The following is an 18,685-nucleotide window of genomic DNA, read 5'->3' on the forward strand; positions in this document are numbered from 1 at the left end:
GGCTGCATGGAGGCTAACCAGACCTGCTGCCACACCCAGCAGATAGAAGCCCTGCACATCATCACGAGGGGTTCTTGGAGCGGCCTGAGGTCGGCAGGGCGGGCAGTGTTCACCGCCATTGTGCAAGTGAGCAAGCTGAGGCTCAGACGAGTGTCCAGTCCCCGCTCACATGACTGTGACCGTGAGGCCACCTGTCCCTGGCCAGACAGAGCTGCCAATGCCCTGGGCCCATCCACAGGAGTGTGGTGGATGTGAGATTTCCCCCTTGAGCAAGGATTTTGGGGCCTCCGTCCAGGGCTGGAGAGACTGTCTGGTCTCCCTTTACTGCAGGTGACAGGGAGAGGTCTGGGCCACCCTGCTGGGTGTGTTTCAGGGATGTGACAGGCACAGGATGTGCACAGCCAGCAGGTCAGAGCCGGAGGTCCCGAGACTGTGTCTCCCTTAGTGGATGGTGGTGCGTGGAGGTGGTCCTCCAGCCAGGTGGCGACCCCCTACAGTAGTGGGCTCCCCCTGATGGATGTGAACCCCCACCCACCTAGTGGGGCGCTGACACCGGCTCTGTCACCCTGGTTGAGCCCAGCTTGTGGCTTCCCGAGGGCTGCGGCTCCTTGGAGCTGGTGGGAAAGTGTAGCCTGCAGGCGCGCACCTCCTCGGGTGAATCACGCCTGGCGGGACAAGAAAGCCCCAAACACCCCGAACAATGAGTTTCCAGTAAAATATGACAGACATGACGAGGCGGAGGGGAGGAGGATCCGACTGGGAGTTGGCACAGGCCTGCGGGTGATGAAAGCCAAGGGGGATGGAAAAGGCCAGGCCCGCCCCTACTCACGAGCATAAAGCGCTCACATCCTGTCATTTGAGCACCTCTCTCTTCTCGGCCGACTAGCTCGCTCGCTGGCTCTTGCACTGCCTGCCTCGGCACCATGACCACCTGCAGCCGCCAGTTCACCTCCAGCTCCATGAAGGGCACCTGTGGCATCGGAGGCGGCTCTAGCCGCATGTCCTCCGTCCTGGCCGGAGGATCCTGCCGGGCTCCCAGCGCCTATGGGGGCCTGTCTGTCTCCTCCTCCCGCTTCTCCTCTGGGGGAGCCTGTGGGATCGGGGGCGGCTATGGCGGCGGCTTCAGCAGCAGCAGTAGCTTTGGTGGCGCCCTGGGTAGCGCCTATGGTGGAGGATACGGTGCTGGCCTTGGTGCTGGCTTCGGTGCTGGTTTTGGTGGCGGCATGGGTGGTGGCTTTGGTGTCAGTGATGGGCTCCTGGTGGGCAGTGAGAAGGTGACCATGCAGAACCTCAACGACCGCCTGGCCTCCTACCTGGACAAGGTGCGCGCCCTGGAGGAGGCCAACACCGACCTGGAGGTGAAGATCCGGGACTGGTACCAGAGGCAGCGGCCCGCTGAAACCAAAGACTACAGCCCCTACTTCAAGACCATCGAGGAGCTGCGGAACAAGGTGGGCGGCTGCCCAGCTCCCTGCCTCTGCGAACAGCAGATGGCATCTTAAGATTTCTAGACACAAGAGACTCCAACCCCACCTCCTGTCTCCTGAGGGCCTCCCCTCCCCAACCTTGCTCATGCTCTCTGGTCTCCAGACCGGAAAGAGCAGTGAGCCTTCCCCGTACCTTTCATGGAGGAAGGAGCTAAAGCTTTGAGAGGGGCTGTGACCTGCTGAAGGTCTCACAGCAAAATAGTGGCAGAGCTGAGCCTAGAACCCAGCGTCCCACCTTCCAGGACTGGAGGCAGCTACCTGTTCTCCAGCACAGAGAGGAGCGAGGCTATAACGGGAACAGGCTAGATACCCAAACCGCTCATTAGCTCGTTAGTCTGGGCTGTGGCTGCTGCCGCCCGAGAGCCTGGGCCCTGACTGGCTCCTCCCCTCGGGCAGGCAGGTTGAGAAACCCTACAGACCCAGTGTCATGGCCCAGTATCTGCTCTGCACCAGGGGGATGTGGAGGGCTTGTGCCATCGGACTCTGGCCCCTTTCTCCCTGCTCCTACTCCCTCGAGGAGCCCTTGCTGCTGGGCCTGTTGGTTTTGATGCCTGCATGAATTAGGGAACTAAGAGGATGAGGAAAGGAACTTCAATCAGACTCAGGCTTCCGTCTGGCTTCTTCCTCCACTTCTGATTCCCTAATCCCCTGTGCCAGCTGGGGCTCATCTCTCAGGAAAGTCCCACTTGAGATCCTGTGCCCTGGGGGCTGACAGAGCACTGTGTGTGCATGCAAGAGACTGGCAGGCTGGCTAGAGGAGGTGGCGGGGGGGGGGTACTGCAACTGGGGAGGGATTCTGGGGAGCCTTAGGCTACTCCCCTCACCTGCAGATGGGGACCCTGAAACCCTAAAGCCCATCTTAAGTTTTGCAGCAAGTCTGTGGCAGAACAGGAACTGGGGCTCCTTCTACCCCTCTGCCGACCATGAGTCGACAAAGTCCTAGGTCAGAGCTGGATGGCTGTGGTGAGGGCTTGTGCAAGAGCAAACAAAGACAAATGCAGGCTGCAGTGAAGCTGAGCTGGCGCTGTCCATCTGACAAACACCTTTGCCTTCTCCATCCTGCAGATCCTCACGGCCACCGTGGACAACGCCAACGTCCTCCTGCAGATTGACAACGCCCGCCTGGCCGCCGATGACTTCCGCACCAAGTGAGCTTGCAGTGTGGCTCGGCACGTCCTGCCACCCCAGGGTGGGGCATATTGGAGCAGGATTTCCCATCCAGTGCCAGGGTGGCTGCATGAAAGCCCCTTGGGGTGCTTGTAAAAATGCAAGACTCTCGGGCTCCACCCTTGGCGTTTGGATTCAGTTACTTGGAACAGGTTACCTGGGTGATTCTGATCCACAGCCAGGTTTGGGAACCACTGCTTTAGGAAGAGGCACTCCTTACTTCCCCATCTGCCCTGGGGTGGAGGAGGAGTCGTAATTGGAGGCCTTGTGCATTCTTCGTTGGTTGCAGCTAGAAGCACCCCACCCCTCCGAATTCTGTGGCTGGACAAACTACCTTACTCCCAGGCCCCCAGGAATGTTCAGATCTGAGCAATCAAGGGGCATCTTGTCCAAGCCTGGATCCCTAAACCCCCACAGGGTGCCAGCTCCGGGAAGAAGCTGCAGGGGAAGAGAACAAAGCCTTCAGTGTGGGCAGGAGAGGTGTCTCATTCCTTTTCTCTTGGGTCATTCCAGGTATGAGACGGAGCTGAACCTGCGCATGAGCGTGGAGGCCGACATCAACGGGCTGCGCAGGGTGCTGGACGAGCTGACCCTGGCCAGAGCCGACCTGGAGATGCAGATCGAGAGCTTGAAGGAGGAACTGGCCTACCTGAGGAAGAACCACGAGGAGGTGCGAGGGGGTGGAAAAGCCGGCTTAGCAGAACGGCTGGCAAGAGGGGATTATGATGGTGGGAGGGCGACGTTCAGGCCAGGGTCACCTCCAACCACGAATCCCATTCAGCTGCCACAGTGAGGTTCTGACTGTGAACTCTGTCGTGCAGGAGATGAATTCACTGAGAGGCCAGGTGGGCGGAGACGTCAACGTGGAGATGGACGCCGCCCCCGGCGTGGACCTGAGCCGCGTCCTGAACGAGATGCGTGACCAGTACGAGAAGATGGCGGAGAAGAACCGCAAGGATGCCGAGGACTGGTTCTTCACCAAGGTGGGTGTGACCGGGAGTGGACGGGACCCAGACTGCCTGTCTCCTGGGGTTTCCTGGTGTGAACGGCGTGCTCTCGTCTGCAGACGGAGGAGCTGAACCGCGAGGTGGCCACCAACAGCGAGCTGCTGCAGAGCGGCAAGAGCGAGATCTCGGAGCTGCGGCGCTCCGTACAGAACCTGGAGATCGAGCTGCAGTCCCAGCTCAGCATGGTAGGAGCACCGCCAGGCCTGGGGCTGGGCCTGGGGCAAGCACAGAGGGAAGGACCAGCTTCATCAATCTCTGACCCTCTCTCTCTCTCCCTTGCAGAAAGCATCCCTGGAGAACAGCCTGGAGGAGACCAAAGGCCGCTACTGCATGCAGCTGGCCCAGATCCAGGAGATGATTGGCGGCGTGGAGGAGCAGCTGGCACAGCTGCGCTGCGAGATGGAGCAGCAGAACCAGGAGTACAAGATCCTGCTGGACGTGAAGACGCGGCTGGAGCAGGAGATTGCCACCTACCGCCGCCTGCTGGAGGGCGAGGATGCCCAGTGAGTGGGGGCCCCGGCCCACCTCATGCCCCCACTGTGTACTCACTCCCCCCCCCCCCCGATGTGTGTCTAATGGTCCTTCCCCTTTCTGTCTTCACAGCCTCTCCTCCTCCCAGTTCTCCTCGGGCTCTCAGTCATCCCGAGAGGGTAAGAGCTCCCTCCTCATCAAGCCTGGGCTCAGGACCACCCTCTGTTCAACAGGCCAAGGGCAGTGGTTAGGGGCTTCTTGGGAGGCTGAGCTGTAATGTTCTTACCCAATACTCTGTAAACTGATTTGTGCAGAAGGGGCCTTTTCTAAATCTTTCTTAGGGCTGTGAGTGACGGCCCCCACCCCGGACCCAGCGTCTGGGGCAGACCCCATGGTTATGGCCGTCAGCACCACGGACAGCTCCCTGGATGCCGCTTCCTGTCAAGACCAGTCCATTTGGGTGGATTTGGACTGAACTAGTTGGATCTGAGCTCTTAGGAAGCTCCAGTCTGAGACCACGGACTCTGAACCTGACCTTTATGAGTGCTAATCTAGAAGACATTGATTGATGGTTTCAGTGCTTGGGCAACAGCAGCGAGCTGCACCACAGGGAAGAGGGCACTTAGGTCTCTGCAGCTTCTTGGCCTCTGCACTCCTGATTACTCCACTGCCTGCCCTGTCCACCTCTGCTAACGCCCTCTCTCCCCTCTTCCCCAGTGACCTCCTCCAGCCGCCAGATCCGCACCAAGGTCATGGATGTGCACGATGGCAAGGTGGTGTCCTCCCACGAGCAGGTCCTTCGCACCAAGAACTAAGACTGCCCCGCACCGCTCAGGCCTAGGAACCCCGCTGCGGACACAGATCTCACTGGGAGGGGTCTCCCTTCCCCTCCCACTAGGTCCTGCACACACAGGCCCTGCTTCACCCTTGCCCCTCCTGGCAATCAATAAAGCTTTGTTCTCTGAGTTGCACAATTCCCGCCTCTGCCTGGTCATGGTCAGGAGAAAGCGGGGGAAGCATTGCTTTGGGGCTCATCACAGCACCTGGCTGTGACCTCTGGACTGAGAGGAGGGGCCTGGGGTGGATTGAGCTGGATTCCAGAGCAGGGTTCAGCATCTCAAAGAGACAAGATGTGTGTTGCAGGCCATTTGTGGAGTCTGCTGGGGCATGGAAGGAATCCACTCACTCACTCACTCATTGGTTTGTTCATTCACTCACCAGCTATCGAGTGCCTTTATGTGACAGGGACTAGGTTAGGAATTCTCAATATTTTTTTGATCAGGGAATCTTTTGAAAAAATATTTTTAAAGGTTTATTATTTATTTGAAAGGCAGAGTGACAAAGAGAGAAGAAGAGAGAGAGAGAGAGATCGTCTATCTGCTGGTTCACTCCCCAAATGGCTGCAATGGCCAGGACAGGCCCATGCTGAAGCCAGGAACACCATGTGGGTCTCCCATATGGGTGGCAGCAGCCCCGTCTTCCACTGCTTTCATGGGCTCATTAGCTGGGAGCTGGACAGGAGGTGGAGCAGCCCAAGTCCAAGCAGTGCTTACACAGGATGCCGATGTCACAGGTGGTCGCTTAACCCACTGCCTGGGGGAATATATTCAAAGCTACAGCTCTTTCCCTACCCACTCACCCCCACTAAGCACACAGCTAATTGCAGATGACTTCAGGGGGTTTACGGGTCCCCAAAGCTCCTCAGTGGAGGTCGGTGAGCCCAAGGCAACAATATAAGCTCCACCGGCAACCTTGCCCCTCAGAGCTGTGGCTGAGCCTCCAGAGCCTGGTCTAATTCTCCCTGTTGACCTAGGGAAAGCTGGTTGTCATTCCCAAGCCTCAGTTTCCACATCTGTAAAATGGACATAATGGCAGTACCTACCTCGTGGGCTTGCCACGAGGATTCCTGGAAGAGGGAGTGGAGGGCCTGCAGCACTGTGCCTGGCGTGGCGCAGGTTCAAGACAGGTCTCTGCTAATGACCCTGGGGGGCCACCTCCTGGGGACTGTCACCTCCTGGGGGTAGACACTGGGGGTAGACTGATCGGCATCCAACTCTGGATCTGTTGTTTGTAAACTCTGAGACCTTGGAGAGGTAATTCTATTTCCCTACTTGTACAATGAGGAAGAAGAGCCCTGGTTCTAGGGGTTAAGAGAATGCAGGGTTTCAGGAGCCTGCCTTTGGTGGGGCAGGGGAGTGTCTTCTCCTGTCTTCTAGGAGCTGGATAAGTCAAAAGGGGCGGCGCCTCAACAGAATGAACTGTGACGGCGCCAGGGTGGGTGGGGCTCACCACCCCAGGCTAGGAAAGAGTTGTGGAGGCCTGTGTCAGTTTGCACAGCTCATTCATTTGGCTGTGGGAAGGAAACGTGGAGGGGGAGCCAAGGGTGAGGGTGGGTAGAGGGGGCTAGCATCCCGGACTTTGGGGCTGGGGTCCAGGCGACCATGCTGGGAGAGTCTGGGAAAGACACTGACCCTCACTCCTCTTTACTGCACAAGGGCTACAGGTCTCAGGGACACAGCGGTGTTAGCATCACACCGGCTGCAGTCAGGGCTCTACACGTGGAAGCAAAAAGACGGAGGCATGAAGGGGTGTCGGCGCGCCTTGTCCCTACCTCCACCCCAGGGCAGAGAGGACTGCTTTGTATCCTTGAAACACTGGGGTGTCTTTGTACCTGAGTTTTGGCATCAGTGGGGTTGATCTGGGGTGAAGCTGTTCCTGAGTCTAAGCTTGCGTGCCTGCTGCAAGAAAACGCTAGTAACCTGAAGCCACTGAAGCAAAGAAAGTGAATTTATTCAGAGGGGCGGCAAGCTGAGAAGATGGGGACTGGTGTCCCCAAGAAGCCCTCTCGCTGTGCCTTGTGCCGAGCACAGGTGGCAGGCGGGGCGGGGGTCAAGAAGCGACAAATGGTGCACCCGGGCACCAGCAAGGGTCTCAGAAGGGCTGTGCGACTCTTTGTCCTTTGTTAGCTGACTTTGAAGATGTAGGTCTGGTCAATGGGCTCCCACAAATCCTTAACAAAAGGCTCATTATCTCCGTGTATACTTCCTGGTCTCCTTGGTGAGGCAAGCCCCGAGAAGGGCCTGTTTGCAGAAATCTCACCAGCAGAATTCCTGGAGTGACTAAGAGACTGTGTGCAAGGCTGAGCAGAAACTGTCTGAGCCATGGTTAAGTCACCGCTTGGCGAGCCCTCATGCGCCGCCGAGCGCCTGCCTCTGGTCCAGCTTCCTGCTCATGCCCGTCCCGAGGGGCAGAAGGTGATGGCTCAAGTACATGAGTCCTTGGCACCCACAAGGGAGACCCAGATTGAGTTCTAGGCTCCCGGCTTTGGTTTGGCCCAGCCCTGGCAGCTGTGAACCAGCCGATGGAAGATGTCTCTCCCTCTGTCTCTCTGCCTTTCAAATAAAATGGAAATAAAGAAAAAAAAAATAAAATAGAAGTCCAAACAAAAAGGTTAAGGTAATGTGGAACACAGAGAATCTGAAGGCACGGATGGGGGGGGAGCTGAACTTGGGTGGGGGTGGGCTGTGCTGGAGGTGAAGTCGACAGTTTTGGGGGCCCAAGGGGATGGCTTGGGAGGAGGAAGGTTGGGGGGAGCCCCTGCAGAGACTGGGAAGGGATGGGTTTGCAGACTCCAGAGGACACAGGGCCCGAGTAGAGAGGGGCTTTGTGACACCCCTAGCGATGCTGGACACTGGGTACCGGGGTCTCCAGTGGGGTGATGGGTCTCCTGCTCAACCGTTGCACCGCATCCAGGGAGTGGCCCAGGTGGAGGGGTCACGTGGGCCTGGAGAGAGCAAAACCCAGCAGTAGTCACCAGGGTCTGAGGACTAGAAGGTTCTGGCTGCTGGGACTGCCGGGACATCACAGTCCCTGGAAGTGGAGCCACACCCAAGTCTCCAGCCCTAGAGCAGGTGTGCTTTAGAGGAAAGGGGGGCGTCCTCCCTGCTGGAGGGGCTGGGGGCAGGCGCAGGGCCGGGAGGGGAGCAGGTGCCACCCTGTCCTCTCAGGGCCTCAGCGAAGGGGCAGGCAGGGCGGCTGCCCCAGAGTCTCACATGGACTCTTCTCACTCCCTGCCCGGGACCCCTTCCTGTCGCCACACCCAGCGGGAAGGGCAGAGCCACCATTTGGGTCCTGTTCATGACCAGTGCTCTTGTCCCCAGGGCTTGGTGGCCACCAGCGCCAACTCAAGACCTGGGCCTAGCAGCTCCCAGCCCTGCCTCATCTAAACACCCAGCCAGAAAAGTGACTCCAGGCACAGTGCAGTGGGGCAGGGCGGCTGCAGTTCAGAGTCCCAGGGCAGGGCTGGCTTCTTCCCCTAAGAGAACTGGGGGGAGTGGGACTCTCTCTGCCCTCCCAGAACAGAGGCGGGCAGTGCTGAGCGGGCGGCCAAGACACCTCAACTGCCTCATATTAGGGTCATTGGCCTGCCCCAGGTCCCATGGAATGAAAAGTGGCTGAGCCCAACCTGGAGGCTGCTTGGTGGGAGGAGTCGTCCTCCCCAGCCCCTACCTGGCTTAGATCTTTGATTTATTTATTTATTTATTTATTTATTTATTTATTTATTTATTTTTGACAGGCAGAGTGGACAGTGAGAGAGAGACAGAGAGAAAGGTCTTCCTTTGCCGTTGGTTCACCCTCCAATGGCCGCCGCGGCCTGCGCGCTGCGGCCGGCGCAGCGCGCTGATCCGATGGCAGGAGCCAGGATCCAGGTGCTTTTCCTGGTCTCCCATGGGGTGCAGGGCCCAAGCACCTGGGCCATCCTCCACTGCACTCCCTGGCCACAGCAGAGGGCTGGCCTGGAAGAGGGGCAACCGGGACAGAATCCGGCGCCCCGACCGGGACTAGAACCGGGTGTGCCGGCGCTGCTAGGCGGAGGATTAGCCTAGTGAGCCACGGCGCCGGCCTTGATTTTTAAGATTTATATATTTATTTATTTGAAAGGCAGAGTTATAAAGTGTGTGTGTGGGTATCTTCCATTTCCTCCATTACTATCAAAAAAAAAGAAGAAAACCAGGGGCTAGCATTGTGGCACAGCAGGTAAAGCTGCTATCTGCAGCGCCGGCATCCCATATGGGCACTGGTTCGAGTCCTACTTCTTCTTCTTCTTCTTCTTTTTTTTTTTTTTTTTGACAGGCAGAGTGGACAGTGAGAGAGAGAGATAGAGAGAAAGGTCTTCCTTTGCCGTTGGTTCACCCTCCAATGGCCGCCGCGGCCGGCGCGCTGCGGCCGGCGCAGCGCGCTGATCCGATGGCAGGAGCCAGGAGCCAGGTGCTTTTCCTGGTCTCCCATGGGGTGCAGGGCCCAAGCACCTGGGCCATCCTCCACTGCACTCCCTGGCCACAGCAGAGGGCTGGCCTGGAAGAGGGGCAACCGGGACAGAATCCGGCGCCCCGACCGGGACTAGAACCCGGTGTGCCGGCGCCGCTAGGCGGAGGATTAGCCTAGTGAGCCGCGGCGCCGGCCCCTTCTTTTTTTTTAAAGAGGCATTTATTAGAGTCCCAGACCTCCAGCCATAGCAACATGGAGGGGGGATTTCAAAGAGAGGAAAAAACCCAAAAAGCCTCATAGAAGCCTGGTTTTTCAGTACAATTTTGAAGAAAAAAAAAAAAAAAACTTGACAATCATATTGGCATTCAGTTACCAGCCTGGGTCAAAACCTGTCCAAAGGCCTCATTTACCGTTCTCCACCCTGTCTGGCCTGCTAAGGGTGGGATAGGAGACTTGTTTTCACAATAAGCTGTAAGCCCAGGAAGAGCTCCCTTGCTATTCTCATGGTAACTCTCTGCTCCATTTCTGATCCAGCTCCCTGCTAATGTGCCTGGGAAAGCAGCAGACGATGGCCCAAGTGCTTGGGCCCCTGCACCCACGTGGGAGACCCGGATGAAGCTCCAGGTGCCTGGCTTCAGCCAGTTGTGACTACATGGGGAGTCAAACAGCAGATGGAAGGCCTCTCCATTTCTCCCTCTATTTCTCTGTAACTCTGCCTTTCTAATAAATGAAATAAATCTTTAAAAAGGAAGAAAACCAGGAGTGTCTGCCAGGAACAGAGGACGTGATACAAATAAGCACTGACCCTCTAATAGACGCTGCTGCTTCCTAAGGCACCGAGTCCAAGCTTCAACAGCAGCCAGGAAGCCTTTCTTCCGGAAACGCTTGCATCAGAAACAAACTTGGGTTTGGCCGCTGAGGGTGCCAGGGCTGGGACTTTGGCCTGTGCTCTGAGCTTTCATCTCTGCTTCCCCGGTTTGCAGAGTCTGGACAGAGCAGGGAGGAGGCCTGGGTTGACCTGAGTGGGGCTGGGACTGGACGGCGAGCCTCTGTTGGGCCTGGTCCCGACTCAGTCTTATCCCTGCTTTTCTGCTTCTCCTGGGACTGTCCTGATCTTTTCAGATTCCTTGGGGTTCAAATAAGCCTTCTGATTGTTCAAGTGATGGAAAGGATTTAGAACTCTGGGAATGGAAGTCAACCATCTACCTACTCATCCACCCACTCATCCACCTACCTATCCATCTGTCCACTCATCTACCTACCCATCCATCCATTTGTCCATCTATCCATGCATCCATTCATCCATCCATCCACTCATCCACTTATCTATTCACCTACCCACCTATCTATCCACCCACCCATCCACTCATCCACCCATCCATCCACCCACCCATCCACCCACCCATCCATCCATCCACCCACCCATCCACCCATCCATCCATCCATCCACCCATCCATCCATCCATCCATCTATTTACTCATCCAACTATCCATCCACTTATCCATCCACCCACCCACCCACCCACCCACACATCCATCCATCCACTCATCCACCCATCCATCCATCCACTCATCCATCCATCCATCCACCTATCCATCCATCCATCTACCTATCCATTCATCCATCCACCTACTCATCCACTTATCTATTCACCTACCCACCTATCCATCCATCCACCCATCCATCCATCCATCCATCCACCCATCCATCCACTCATCCACCTATCCATCCATCCATCTACCTATCCATTCATCCATCCATCCATCCATCCATCCATTTACTCATCCAACTATCCATCCACCCATCCATCCACCCACCCACTCATCCACCCACCCATCCATCCATGTATCCACCCATCCATCCATCCACATGTCTGCTCATATACTCATTATTTACTCACTCAGTTGAGTGAGTGACTACTCTCCGTGTTTCTCTGGGCAGACTGACACCCCTGAGGAGCTCGTGATCTGGCTCTTCACCGTTCCCATGCACCCCTCCTGCTCTCGCACCTTCTTGCTTCGGACATGCTGTTTCTCTCACCCCAGACCTCTCCCATCTACTTGCTCATTGTGCAGCCTTAGCCATTCTTCAAGGCCCAATTCAATCACCACTTCCTGCCTGAGCCAAAACCCATCTCTCCTTTCCCAGAACTCTCACAAGCCTTCGGCCAATGGCGGGCTCCTTGAGGGGCAGTATGTCAGAGCTCTCTCCCCACAGGTTCCTGGGCAGTACTTCTTCAAGTATTGGCTGAATGGGTGAACAAAGCCTGCAGGCTGTCAGGGATCTGTGCCAGGCACCAGGTTTTGGAAGCTCCTCCTACATCTAGGCACCTTCCTGGATGGGGTCCTCGCCTCCCATGGCTTCTCCTGGCCTCTTGCTCACCCAGCAGTGGGTCACAGCAGGGCAGTGTGGCTGTGGTGCTGTCTCCTCTTTTCCAGACTGCACATGTGGCAGTGGACAGTAACGACTCCCCTGGACATGGACAGCACTTGCGTGACACTGGGTGACTGCAGGATGGAGAGAAATTGGCTCCCTGCTTCCTCTCCTGCCATCAAGCCTTCCCTCACCCCCCCAACTCCAGTGCTCGGGTGTTCCTGTGGGGCCTGGCACCCTCTTGATCGTTCGTGACTTCTGACTGGTCTGCAGGTGGGTGGAGGCCGACATCAATGGTCTGCGGAAGCCGCTGGATGTCTCACCGAGAAGGCTGACCTGGAAATGCAGCATGAAACTGGTGGCCCTCAAGAGGAACCACCAGGTTGTAGAGTCCTGGCTTACAGCCTCCCCAGGGAGAGAGGGAGGGACTGAAGTGCAGGGACAGCAGGGGGCGCTACTGAGCACTGCCTGGGAGATGCTCCAAGATGGCGGTAAATGCTGCTCCTGGCACAGATCTCAGTGAAACCCTCTCCGGTGTGCACCAGGAGCGCGAGCAGCTCACTGCAAAGAAGGTAAGCGCATTGAGTGACACCTGTGCCTGTTCTGAGAGTGAGGGGCCAACGTGGATGGAGCAGAGTGAGTGGGGAGCTAAGTGGTGGGGGACGAGGTCCAGGAGGAAGGGGGTGGGCTGGCTTGCCTGGGCCTTGGAGGGAGCTCTGGGGAACTTGGTGTTCGCCGCTGGGGCGGTGGGGAGCCTTGGAAGCACAGTTGAAAGCAGAAGGCTCCCAGATGCCAGAGGGCAGAGCAGTGCCTGGGCTCACAGCTTGGAAGGGGCCCTGCAGGCCGCCCAACTACGAAGAACCATGGGAGCTTGCTCGGTGTGAACAGAGACCGATGCCTAGGGCACGGAGCCAGTGAGACCAGCAGGTTGTTAGAGCAGCTGGCTTTGATGATCGCAGCTGACATATAGGGCTCGGAGCAAGCAGTGGCAGGCCCCCTGTGAGGCCTGGGGGCCCAGAGCAGGAGCACAGAGACCGGCGGGAGGAGGGGACCCAGGCGAGACCCCTCGGAGTGGAGTTGGTCCGAGGTGCCTGGGTTTGGGATGTTGTGTCTGCAGGCTGCACCCTTGGGACTTCTTGGAGGCCTGCAGGGGAGGGAAGAGTCAAGAATGTCTGTGGGGCTCTCGTCTGGGCAGCTGGATGGGAGAGTTTGGCGTGTACCACGGTGGGAAGGTGGGAGTGGAGGAGTCTGTTGGCGACACGCTGGATCTGCAAGGTCTGTTAGTCACTCAAGCAGCCATCAGTGGAAGTCTCTTGATGGTGATCCCTCCTGATATTAAGTCCTGTGTCTGTCTGGCCTTTTTCCTACAAAGAGCAGGGCCCACACCCGATGCCCATTTGTTACAGGCTGTTCAGTAGGGTCGTAGACTCTCAAGGAAGGGCTCCGGGAGGACAAGGCTTGGAGGCTGCACAGCCGGGGATAGGCCCGCTCTTGCCCCACGGTGTCCACTTGGCGCTATGCTGACCCCTGGCCTCGCGGGCTCTGCAGTCAGCCCTGCCGCCATGGGTGGCACGTGGCTTCCCTCCCCCGGTCTGCAGGCCACGCCAGGCGTTCCACTTCGACAGCCTGCTTGTGTGTCTGGACTTCAGCTGCCAGGAAGCTGGAGAGCGAGTTGCTTGCTTCTACAACGGGAGGCACAGGCGACTGACGGAGAACTGCTTTGCAAAGGAGCTGGAAATGGAGACCAAGAGCAGCTGTCCACGTGCGGAAGGCGTGCGGCTAACATTAGTATGTGCCAGGCACCGTGCGAAGCACTCGGTGTGTATTTAATCCTCACAATGCCATTCACCCTCCCACTTCATACGGGAGGGAACCTGCTGAGAGGGACGCAGTGGCCAGGAAGGTCACCGAGCTCCCAAGCAGTGGGCCAGGATTTGAATCTGGGAAGTCTGGCCCAAGGAGGCAGGGGTTACCGTGCCCATTATACAGATGAGGAAAGTCTAGCTCAGAGAGGTGAAGCAACTTGTGCAAGGCCCCAGAGATCACAAGGGGTCAACCAAGACTTCACTTTGGTTTGATCTGGCTCCGAAGCTGGTGCGCCTTTCCCTGCCCTCTGTGACATCACACGGTTATTGAGTACACAGGTGATCAACCCCCGGAAACTGAGCATGTTGGAAACACCTTCTGAGAGAAGCAACGACTGTGCAAAGAGCTGAGGGTGCGACAGGTGACCTGGCACCTGCAGATGCTTCCCGGGAACCTCAGTGCCCACCCCGGAAGGCTGGGGTCTGCGCTTGCCAAAGGGAGGAGTGGGAGACTGAAAATCCTCCCGTTATCCTGCCAGGCATGGCTCTTGAGAGCTTCCATCTGCGGCGTTCCCGGCCCTGGCGTCTGCTCCTCGTCCGGCTGTTGCTGGCTGCCTGGTCTCGGGCTCTCAGGCTCTCTCTCCGCATCTCAGGGCCAACCCCTGGCTCCACCCCTCCCGCTACACTGCGGACTGTGGGGACTGGCTGTGGGAATTCTTCTGAAACCAGAAGGAGAGCTCGAGTGAACGACAAATAAGGCCCGGGAGAAAGAGGGCCGTGTGGAGGTGAGGAGAGCGAGGGAAGGCAAGGCGGCGAGGTGGGGCGGGTGACGGTGCTCAGCGCTTTCTGGGGGGGGATCTCCAGTTGGGGTTCTCCTCGTTCTAATCCCTCCCCCGCCGCCTGCATTCACTGTTCACTCGTTCACAGGGTATTTATGCCCATTCTCTGCTGGGAGTTGGAAAGTGCTAGATGTGGGAGAAGAACATGAGGCCTCCCCCGTGGCAGGGGCTCAGGGGGCAGTGAGAGCTGTGGGGACAGAAGGAAGGGGCCAGGGCTCGAGAGCAGAGGGGACCTCCCAGCCGGGTGGCGGCTGGGAGACTTGGGTGACAGGCACGGGACGGGAGGTTCCCTGCGTCACCTTGTTTAGTTCACGTGAGGCAGGTCTGGCTCCCGCCATCTGCAGATGAGGATGAGGAAGCTGACGCCCAGTGGAGGAAAGGAACTTACCCAGGGCGCCCATGCTGAGGCCGGCCTGGCTTCTAGCATATTCTAACACCTCCTAAGATCAGGGCTCTGGCCTGAGCTCCCCCAGGCAGCCCTTTGTCTGAGCTTGTTGGAGGAAGGAGGACCAAGCCACCGAGCAAGGGGAGAGGGAGGCGGGCCAGGCACTCCCCTGGGACCCCTGCCCTGACCCTCCAATGTCTTCCCGTGGCTTTGAGCTTGCCAGCAGCCCCACCGGCCTCAGGGACCAGACATTCACAGCTCACCACAGCCCAAGCCCAGTCAAACACCACCCCCTGCATCCTCTCCCGTCGGTGTGACCAGGACGTGTTGAGAGTCAGAGGCACTTTGTCAAGGCAGGGAAATCCCAGGGCACCAGCAAACACCAGGCCCGCATGAGTCACGTTCAAGGGGCAAACGTGGGGTCCAGGTAGAGTCTGGTGGGCTCCCTGGAGCTCCCTGCTGGTTGGGAGCCGCTGGCGGATCCCCTCGGTCCACACGTGCCTTCCACACTTTCTGTCTGCACCACCCCCAGGCGGAGTCCAACTTGTGGGGCCCAGGGTCCTGCAGCCAGAAGTGGGCTCCTGACTGTATCCACACTGGGCCCTCGGCTCCCATCACAGGTCACCAATGCAGCTGGTCCCATGGTCCTCCCCACCTACCAGAGGGCACTCATGCAAACCAAAGCCACGCCCCGTAGCCAAGGGCTATAATGGGGGCAGCATCAGGCCAGGGAGCTCAGGGCAGGGGCACCAACCTGCACTTTGGGGAGGGCCAGGGAGAGGGTTAAGGAGAAGCAGGTGGCGTGGAGAGGTGAAGGTGCTGGTGGAGGTGGGACAGGTGCTGGGGATACAGGTGTGGAGGCCGGGAGGTGAGAGCGAGCCTGGCACGTTGAGGTACATTGAGGTGAGGTGGAAGGGAGCGTGGCGGGGGTGGTACTGGGTTGTGTGAGGGCCTGAAAGCCGAGCTGGGGAGATGGGGTGCAGGAAGCTGCCTGGGTCAGGACAGAGTCAGGTTTCAGGGGTGATCTTGGGGGCTGCTCCCGGCTGCAGAGGCCCTGGCGCTGTCCCAGCTCCTCCAAGCAGCTTAGGTACTGGGTCTGCGTCTCATGGGATTTAGGCTCCCGTCTGCCCAGCCGCCCACAGCTTCATCTTTCAAGGCTCCCATCGAACCACACACCCCGTGGAACTGAGGTGATTGTCACCCTTGGGCTGCACTGCCATCCTGGCCGGCCTGGTCTTCGGAAGCAGGAGGCCCGGCTGGCCGCCTAGCACCGCTGGGACGCCGGCGGGCGGGTGCGGGCTGTGCGCGTCCGCGCCACTTTCTCTCTCAGCCGCGGCGGCAGCGACCCCTTGTGGCCATCTTGCGCAGTACAGACGGTCACCCCGGGGAGGGAGAGACACGCCCAGGCCACAGAGGCCGCATCCAGGTCTTTGGACGGCTCGCCTTCCCGGGGCTCTTTCCTTTGCACCACTCTCAACTCGGCGCCTCTTTGCTGCTGCCAGTCTGGAAGACGGGGCCTCTCCTAGCCGCTACGGGCTCCGCCGGACCCTTCCTCTGCGCTCAGCGCCGGACTGGGTCAAGGGTGCAGAAGGAAGGTTTGCGGCGAAGGAGCTGCCCGGTGGACGGAGCCGGTCTCAGTGAGGCCTCCAGGGGGCGCTGTGGCGCCGAGGCTGCGGACAAAGGGAGCTGCTGTTCCCGGGAGCGTGCATAGGCGAGACCCTGATGTGGCCAGCCTGCCCTGTCCAGAGCGGAGGCCGCCTGCGGAGCGGACATCTTGGCCCCTCTCGCCAGCTTGGGCGCGGCCTCTTACCCACCCTGCACACTACAGCTTGTGCACGCGGCCTCTGAGTCTCTGCAGGCTCCCGAATGCCCGGGAGCTGGGTGGGCCAGGATCACTGTCCCTGTGGCCGACTGGGAATGGTTTCAGGGAGGTTGGGGAGCTTGGGCAAGGCCAGCAGCTGATAAGATCCGGGGCTGAACTCTGAATCCAGTGCCCTTTGCCACACAACTCCCCGCCCGCCCTGAGTGTGGCTCAGGGTGACAGGCAGGTGCAGGGGGAGGCGCAGGGCAGGGGGCTTTGGAGTCAGCTCCTGCCCTGCTACCCCCAGCCCCTAGGTACACCACTTTACCTCTCTGAGCCTCGGTTTCCTCACCTGTAAAATGGAGGGGGGGGCATCGCCTCCCTTGGAAAGTTGCCTTGGCCGGCGCCGTGGCTCACTAGGCTAATCCTCCGCCTTGTAGCGCCGGCACACCGGGTTCTAGTCCCGGTCAGGGCGCTGGATTCTGTCCCGGTTGCGCCTCTTCCAGGCCATCTCTCTGCTGTGGCCAGGGAGTGCAGTGGAGGATGGCCCAGGTGCTTGGGCCCTGCACCCCATGGGAGACCAGGAAAAAGCACCTGGCTCCTGGCTCCTGCCATCGGATCAGCGCGGTGCGCCGGCCGCAGCGCGCAGGCCGCGGCGGCCATTGGAGGGTGAACCAACAGCAAAGGAAGACCTTTCTCTCTGTCTCTCTCTCTCACTGTCCACTCTGCCTGTCAAAAAAAAAAGAAAGAAAGAAAGTTGCCCTAAGGTGTGAAGAGGCAGAGAGCAGGGCCCCGGTCTGGGGCCGCCAGTGTTGTCCTGCAGCCTGGGGAGCCTCTGCCCTTGCTCCCTGGCGCTGGACCGCGTGCCAGGCGAGGGGCTGGGCCTTGCGGAGATGGAGCTGAGAGGGGGCCGGGTCTGGTGGGGAGAAGGGCGGGGCGGGCGGAGTCACTCGCCAGCTCAGATTGAAGGGGAGTGTGGAGGCCAGGCCAGCCTGGCGGCACCAGGCACGCATACACCGGGCAGGGAGGCGCCGGCAGCCGCACCCGCCAGCCCCCCGTCCTGCCCTGTGCTGCTGGGAGCGGGGCTGGGGCCTCGCCGCGTGGCTGTGCATGGTGGGCGGAGCCCAGAGGCCCCATGGGGAGCTGCGGGGAGGTCTGGCTGCTCGGTGCCTAGGGCTTTGCTCCTGTCTGCTCCCTCCCTGCGCCTCTCCCAGCCGGCCCCTGGTGGGGGGGTCACCGTCTGAGACAGACAGACAGACCAGGGCAGCGTCCTCTTGGGTGCTGGACGCACAGCAGTGGCCCTCCTCACAGACGGTCAGCCACTGCTGCATCTGTCCGGTCCCTGTCAGCCATGCAGGACTCGGGCTAACAGAAGGGACTGTAGAGAAGGCGCTGCTTCCGGAGCAGCAAGGGGCGGGGCCGGAGCAGCAAGGGGCGGAGCCGGGACGACAGCGCCGAGGGGAGGCTCCGAGGAGGAGGGGCAGGGCTCCGAGGTGCGGGGTGGGTAGGGGCCAGAGGGTGTCTCAGTGACCTGCTGCTGCCCTGGGAAGTTTGCGCAAACTCTGCCTTTTACCGAAGGAAGGTCCCATCTTACAGCTCTGGGGCTGCGAGCCGGAAGGGGGTCCTGAAGCCAAGGGGCAGGCAGAGGTGTGTTCCGGTGGGGCGACTGCTTCCTGCCTATGCAGCGGCTTCCCTCACAGTGCATCCCCGGCGCCTCACGCCATCCTCGCAGCCCCTCTCCCCATCCTCGCAGCCCCTCTCCCCATCCTCGCAGCCCCTCTCCCTGACCTGACCCTCCTGCCTCCCTCTTCCAGGGATCCCTGTGAACAGCATCCAGGTGCTCTGTCTCCTCTCTCAACATCCTTCACGCCGCAGCAGGTGCGTGGTCGCGGCTCCGGGCAGCAGAGCGTGCGCGCCCCCTGCCTACCACAGAGGCCGTGGAGAGGGGGCAGGGTCAGGGCAGGCCTGTTCTGCAGGTGGAGGAGCAGCCTGAGCAGCCTGGGGCTCCAAGGACGTAGTCTGCACCTGCCAGCCCCTGCCTGCAGTGTCGGGGAGGTGGAGGGGAGAGCAGGGCTGGGAAG

At 59.4% G+C, this 18,685-nt stretch overlaps 1 protein-coding gene across 1 annotated transcript; it reads left to right on the forward strand.

Annotated features, from left to right (window-relative positions):
* Nucleotides 1–848: 848 nt before the first annotated feature.
* Nucleotides 849–5,106, forward strand: LOC100344686 (keratin, type I cytoskeletal 14). The gene is made up of 8 exons (XM_002719382.5): nucleotides 849–1,451; nucleotides 2,553–2,635; nucleotides 3,168–3,324; nucleotides 3,476–3,637; nucleotides 3,721–3,846; nucleotides 3,944–4,164; nucleotides 4,265–4,311; nucleotides 4,850–5,106. The coding sequence occupies exons 1-8, from the start codon at nucleotides 924–926 to the stop codon at nucleotides 4,945–4,947; spliced, it is 1,422 nt and encodes a 473-aa protein (XP_002719428.1). The 5' UTR covers nucleotides 849–923; the 3' UTR covers nucleotides 4,948–5,106.
* Nucleotides 5,107–18,685: the final 13,579 nt, after the last annotated feature.

This window comes from Oryctolagus cuniculus, chromosome 17 (assembly GCF_964237555.1).
Source record: "Oryctolagus cuniculus chromosome 17, mOryCun1.1, whole genome shotgun sequence".
Taxonomy (NCBI): Eukaryota; Metazoa; Chordata; class Mammalia; order Lagomorpha; family Leporidae; genus Oryctolagus; species Oryctolagus cuniculus.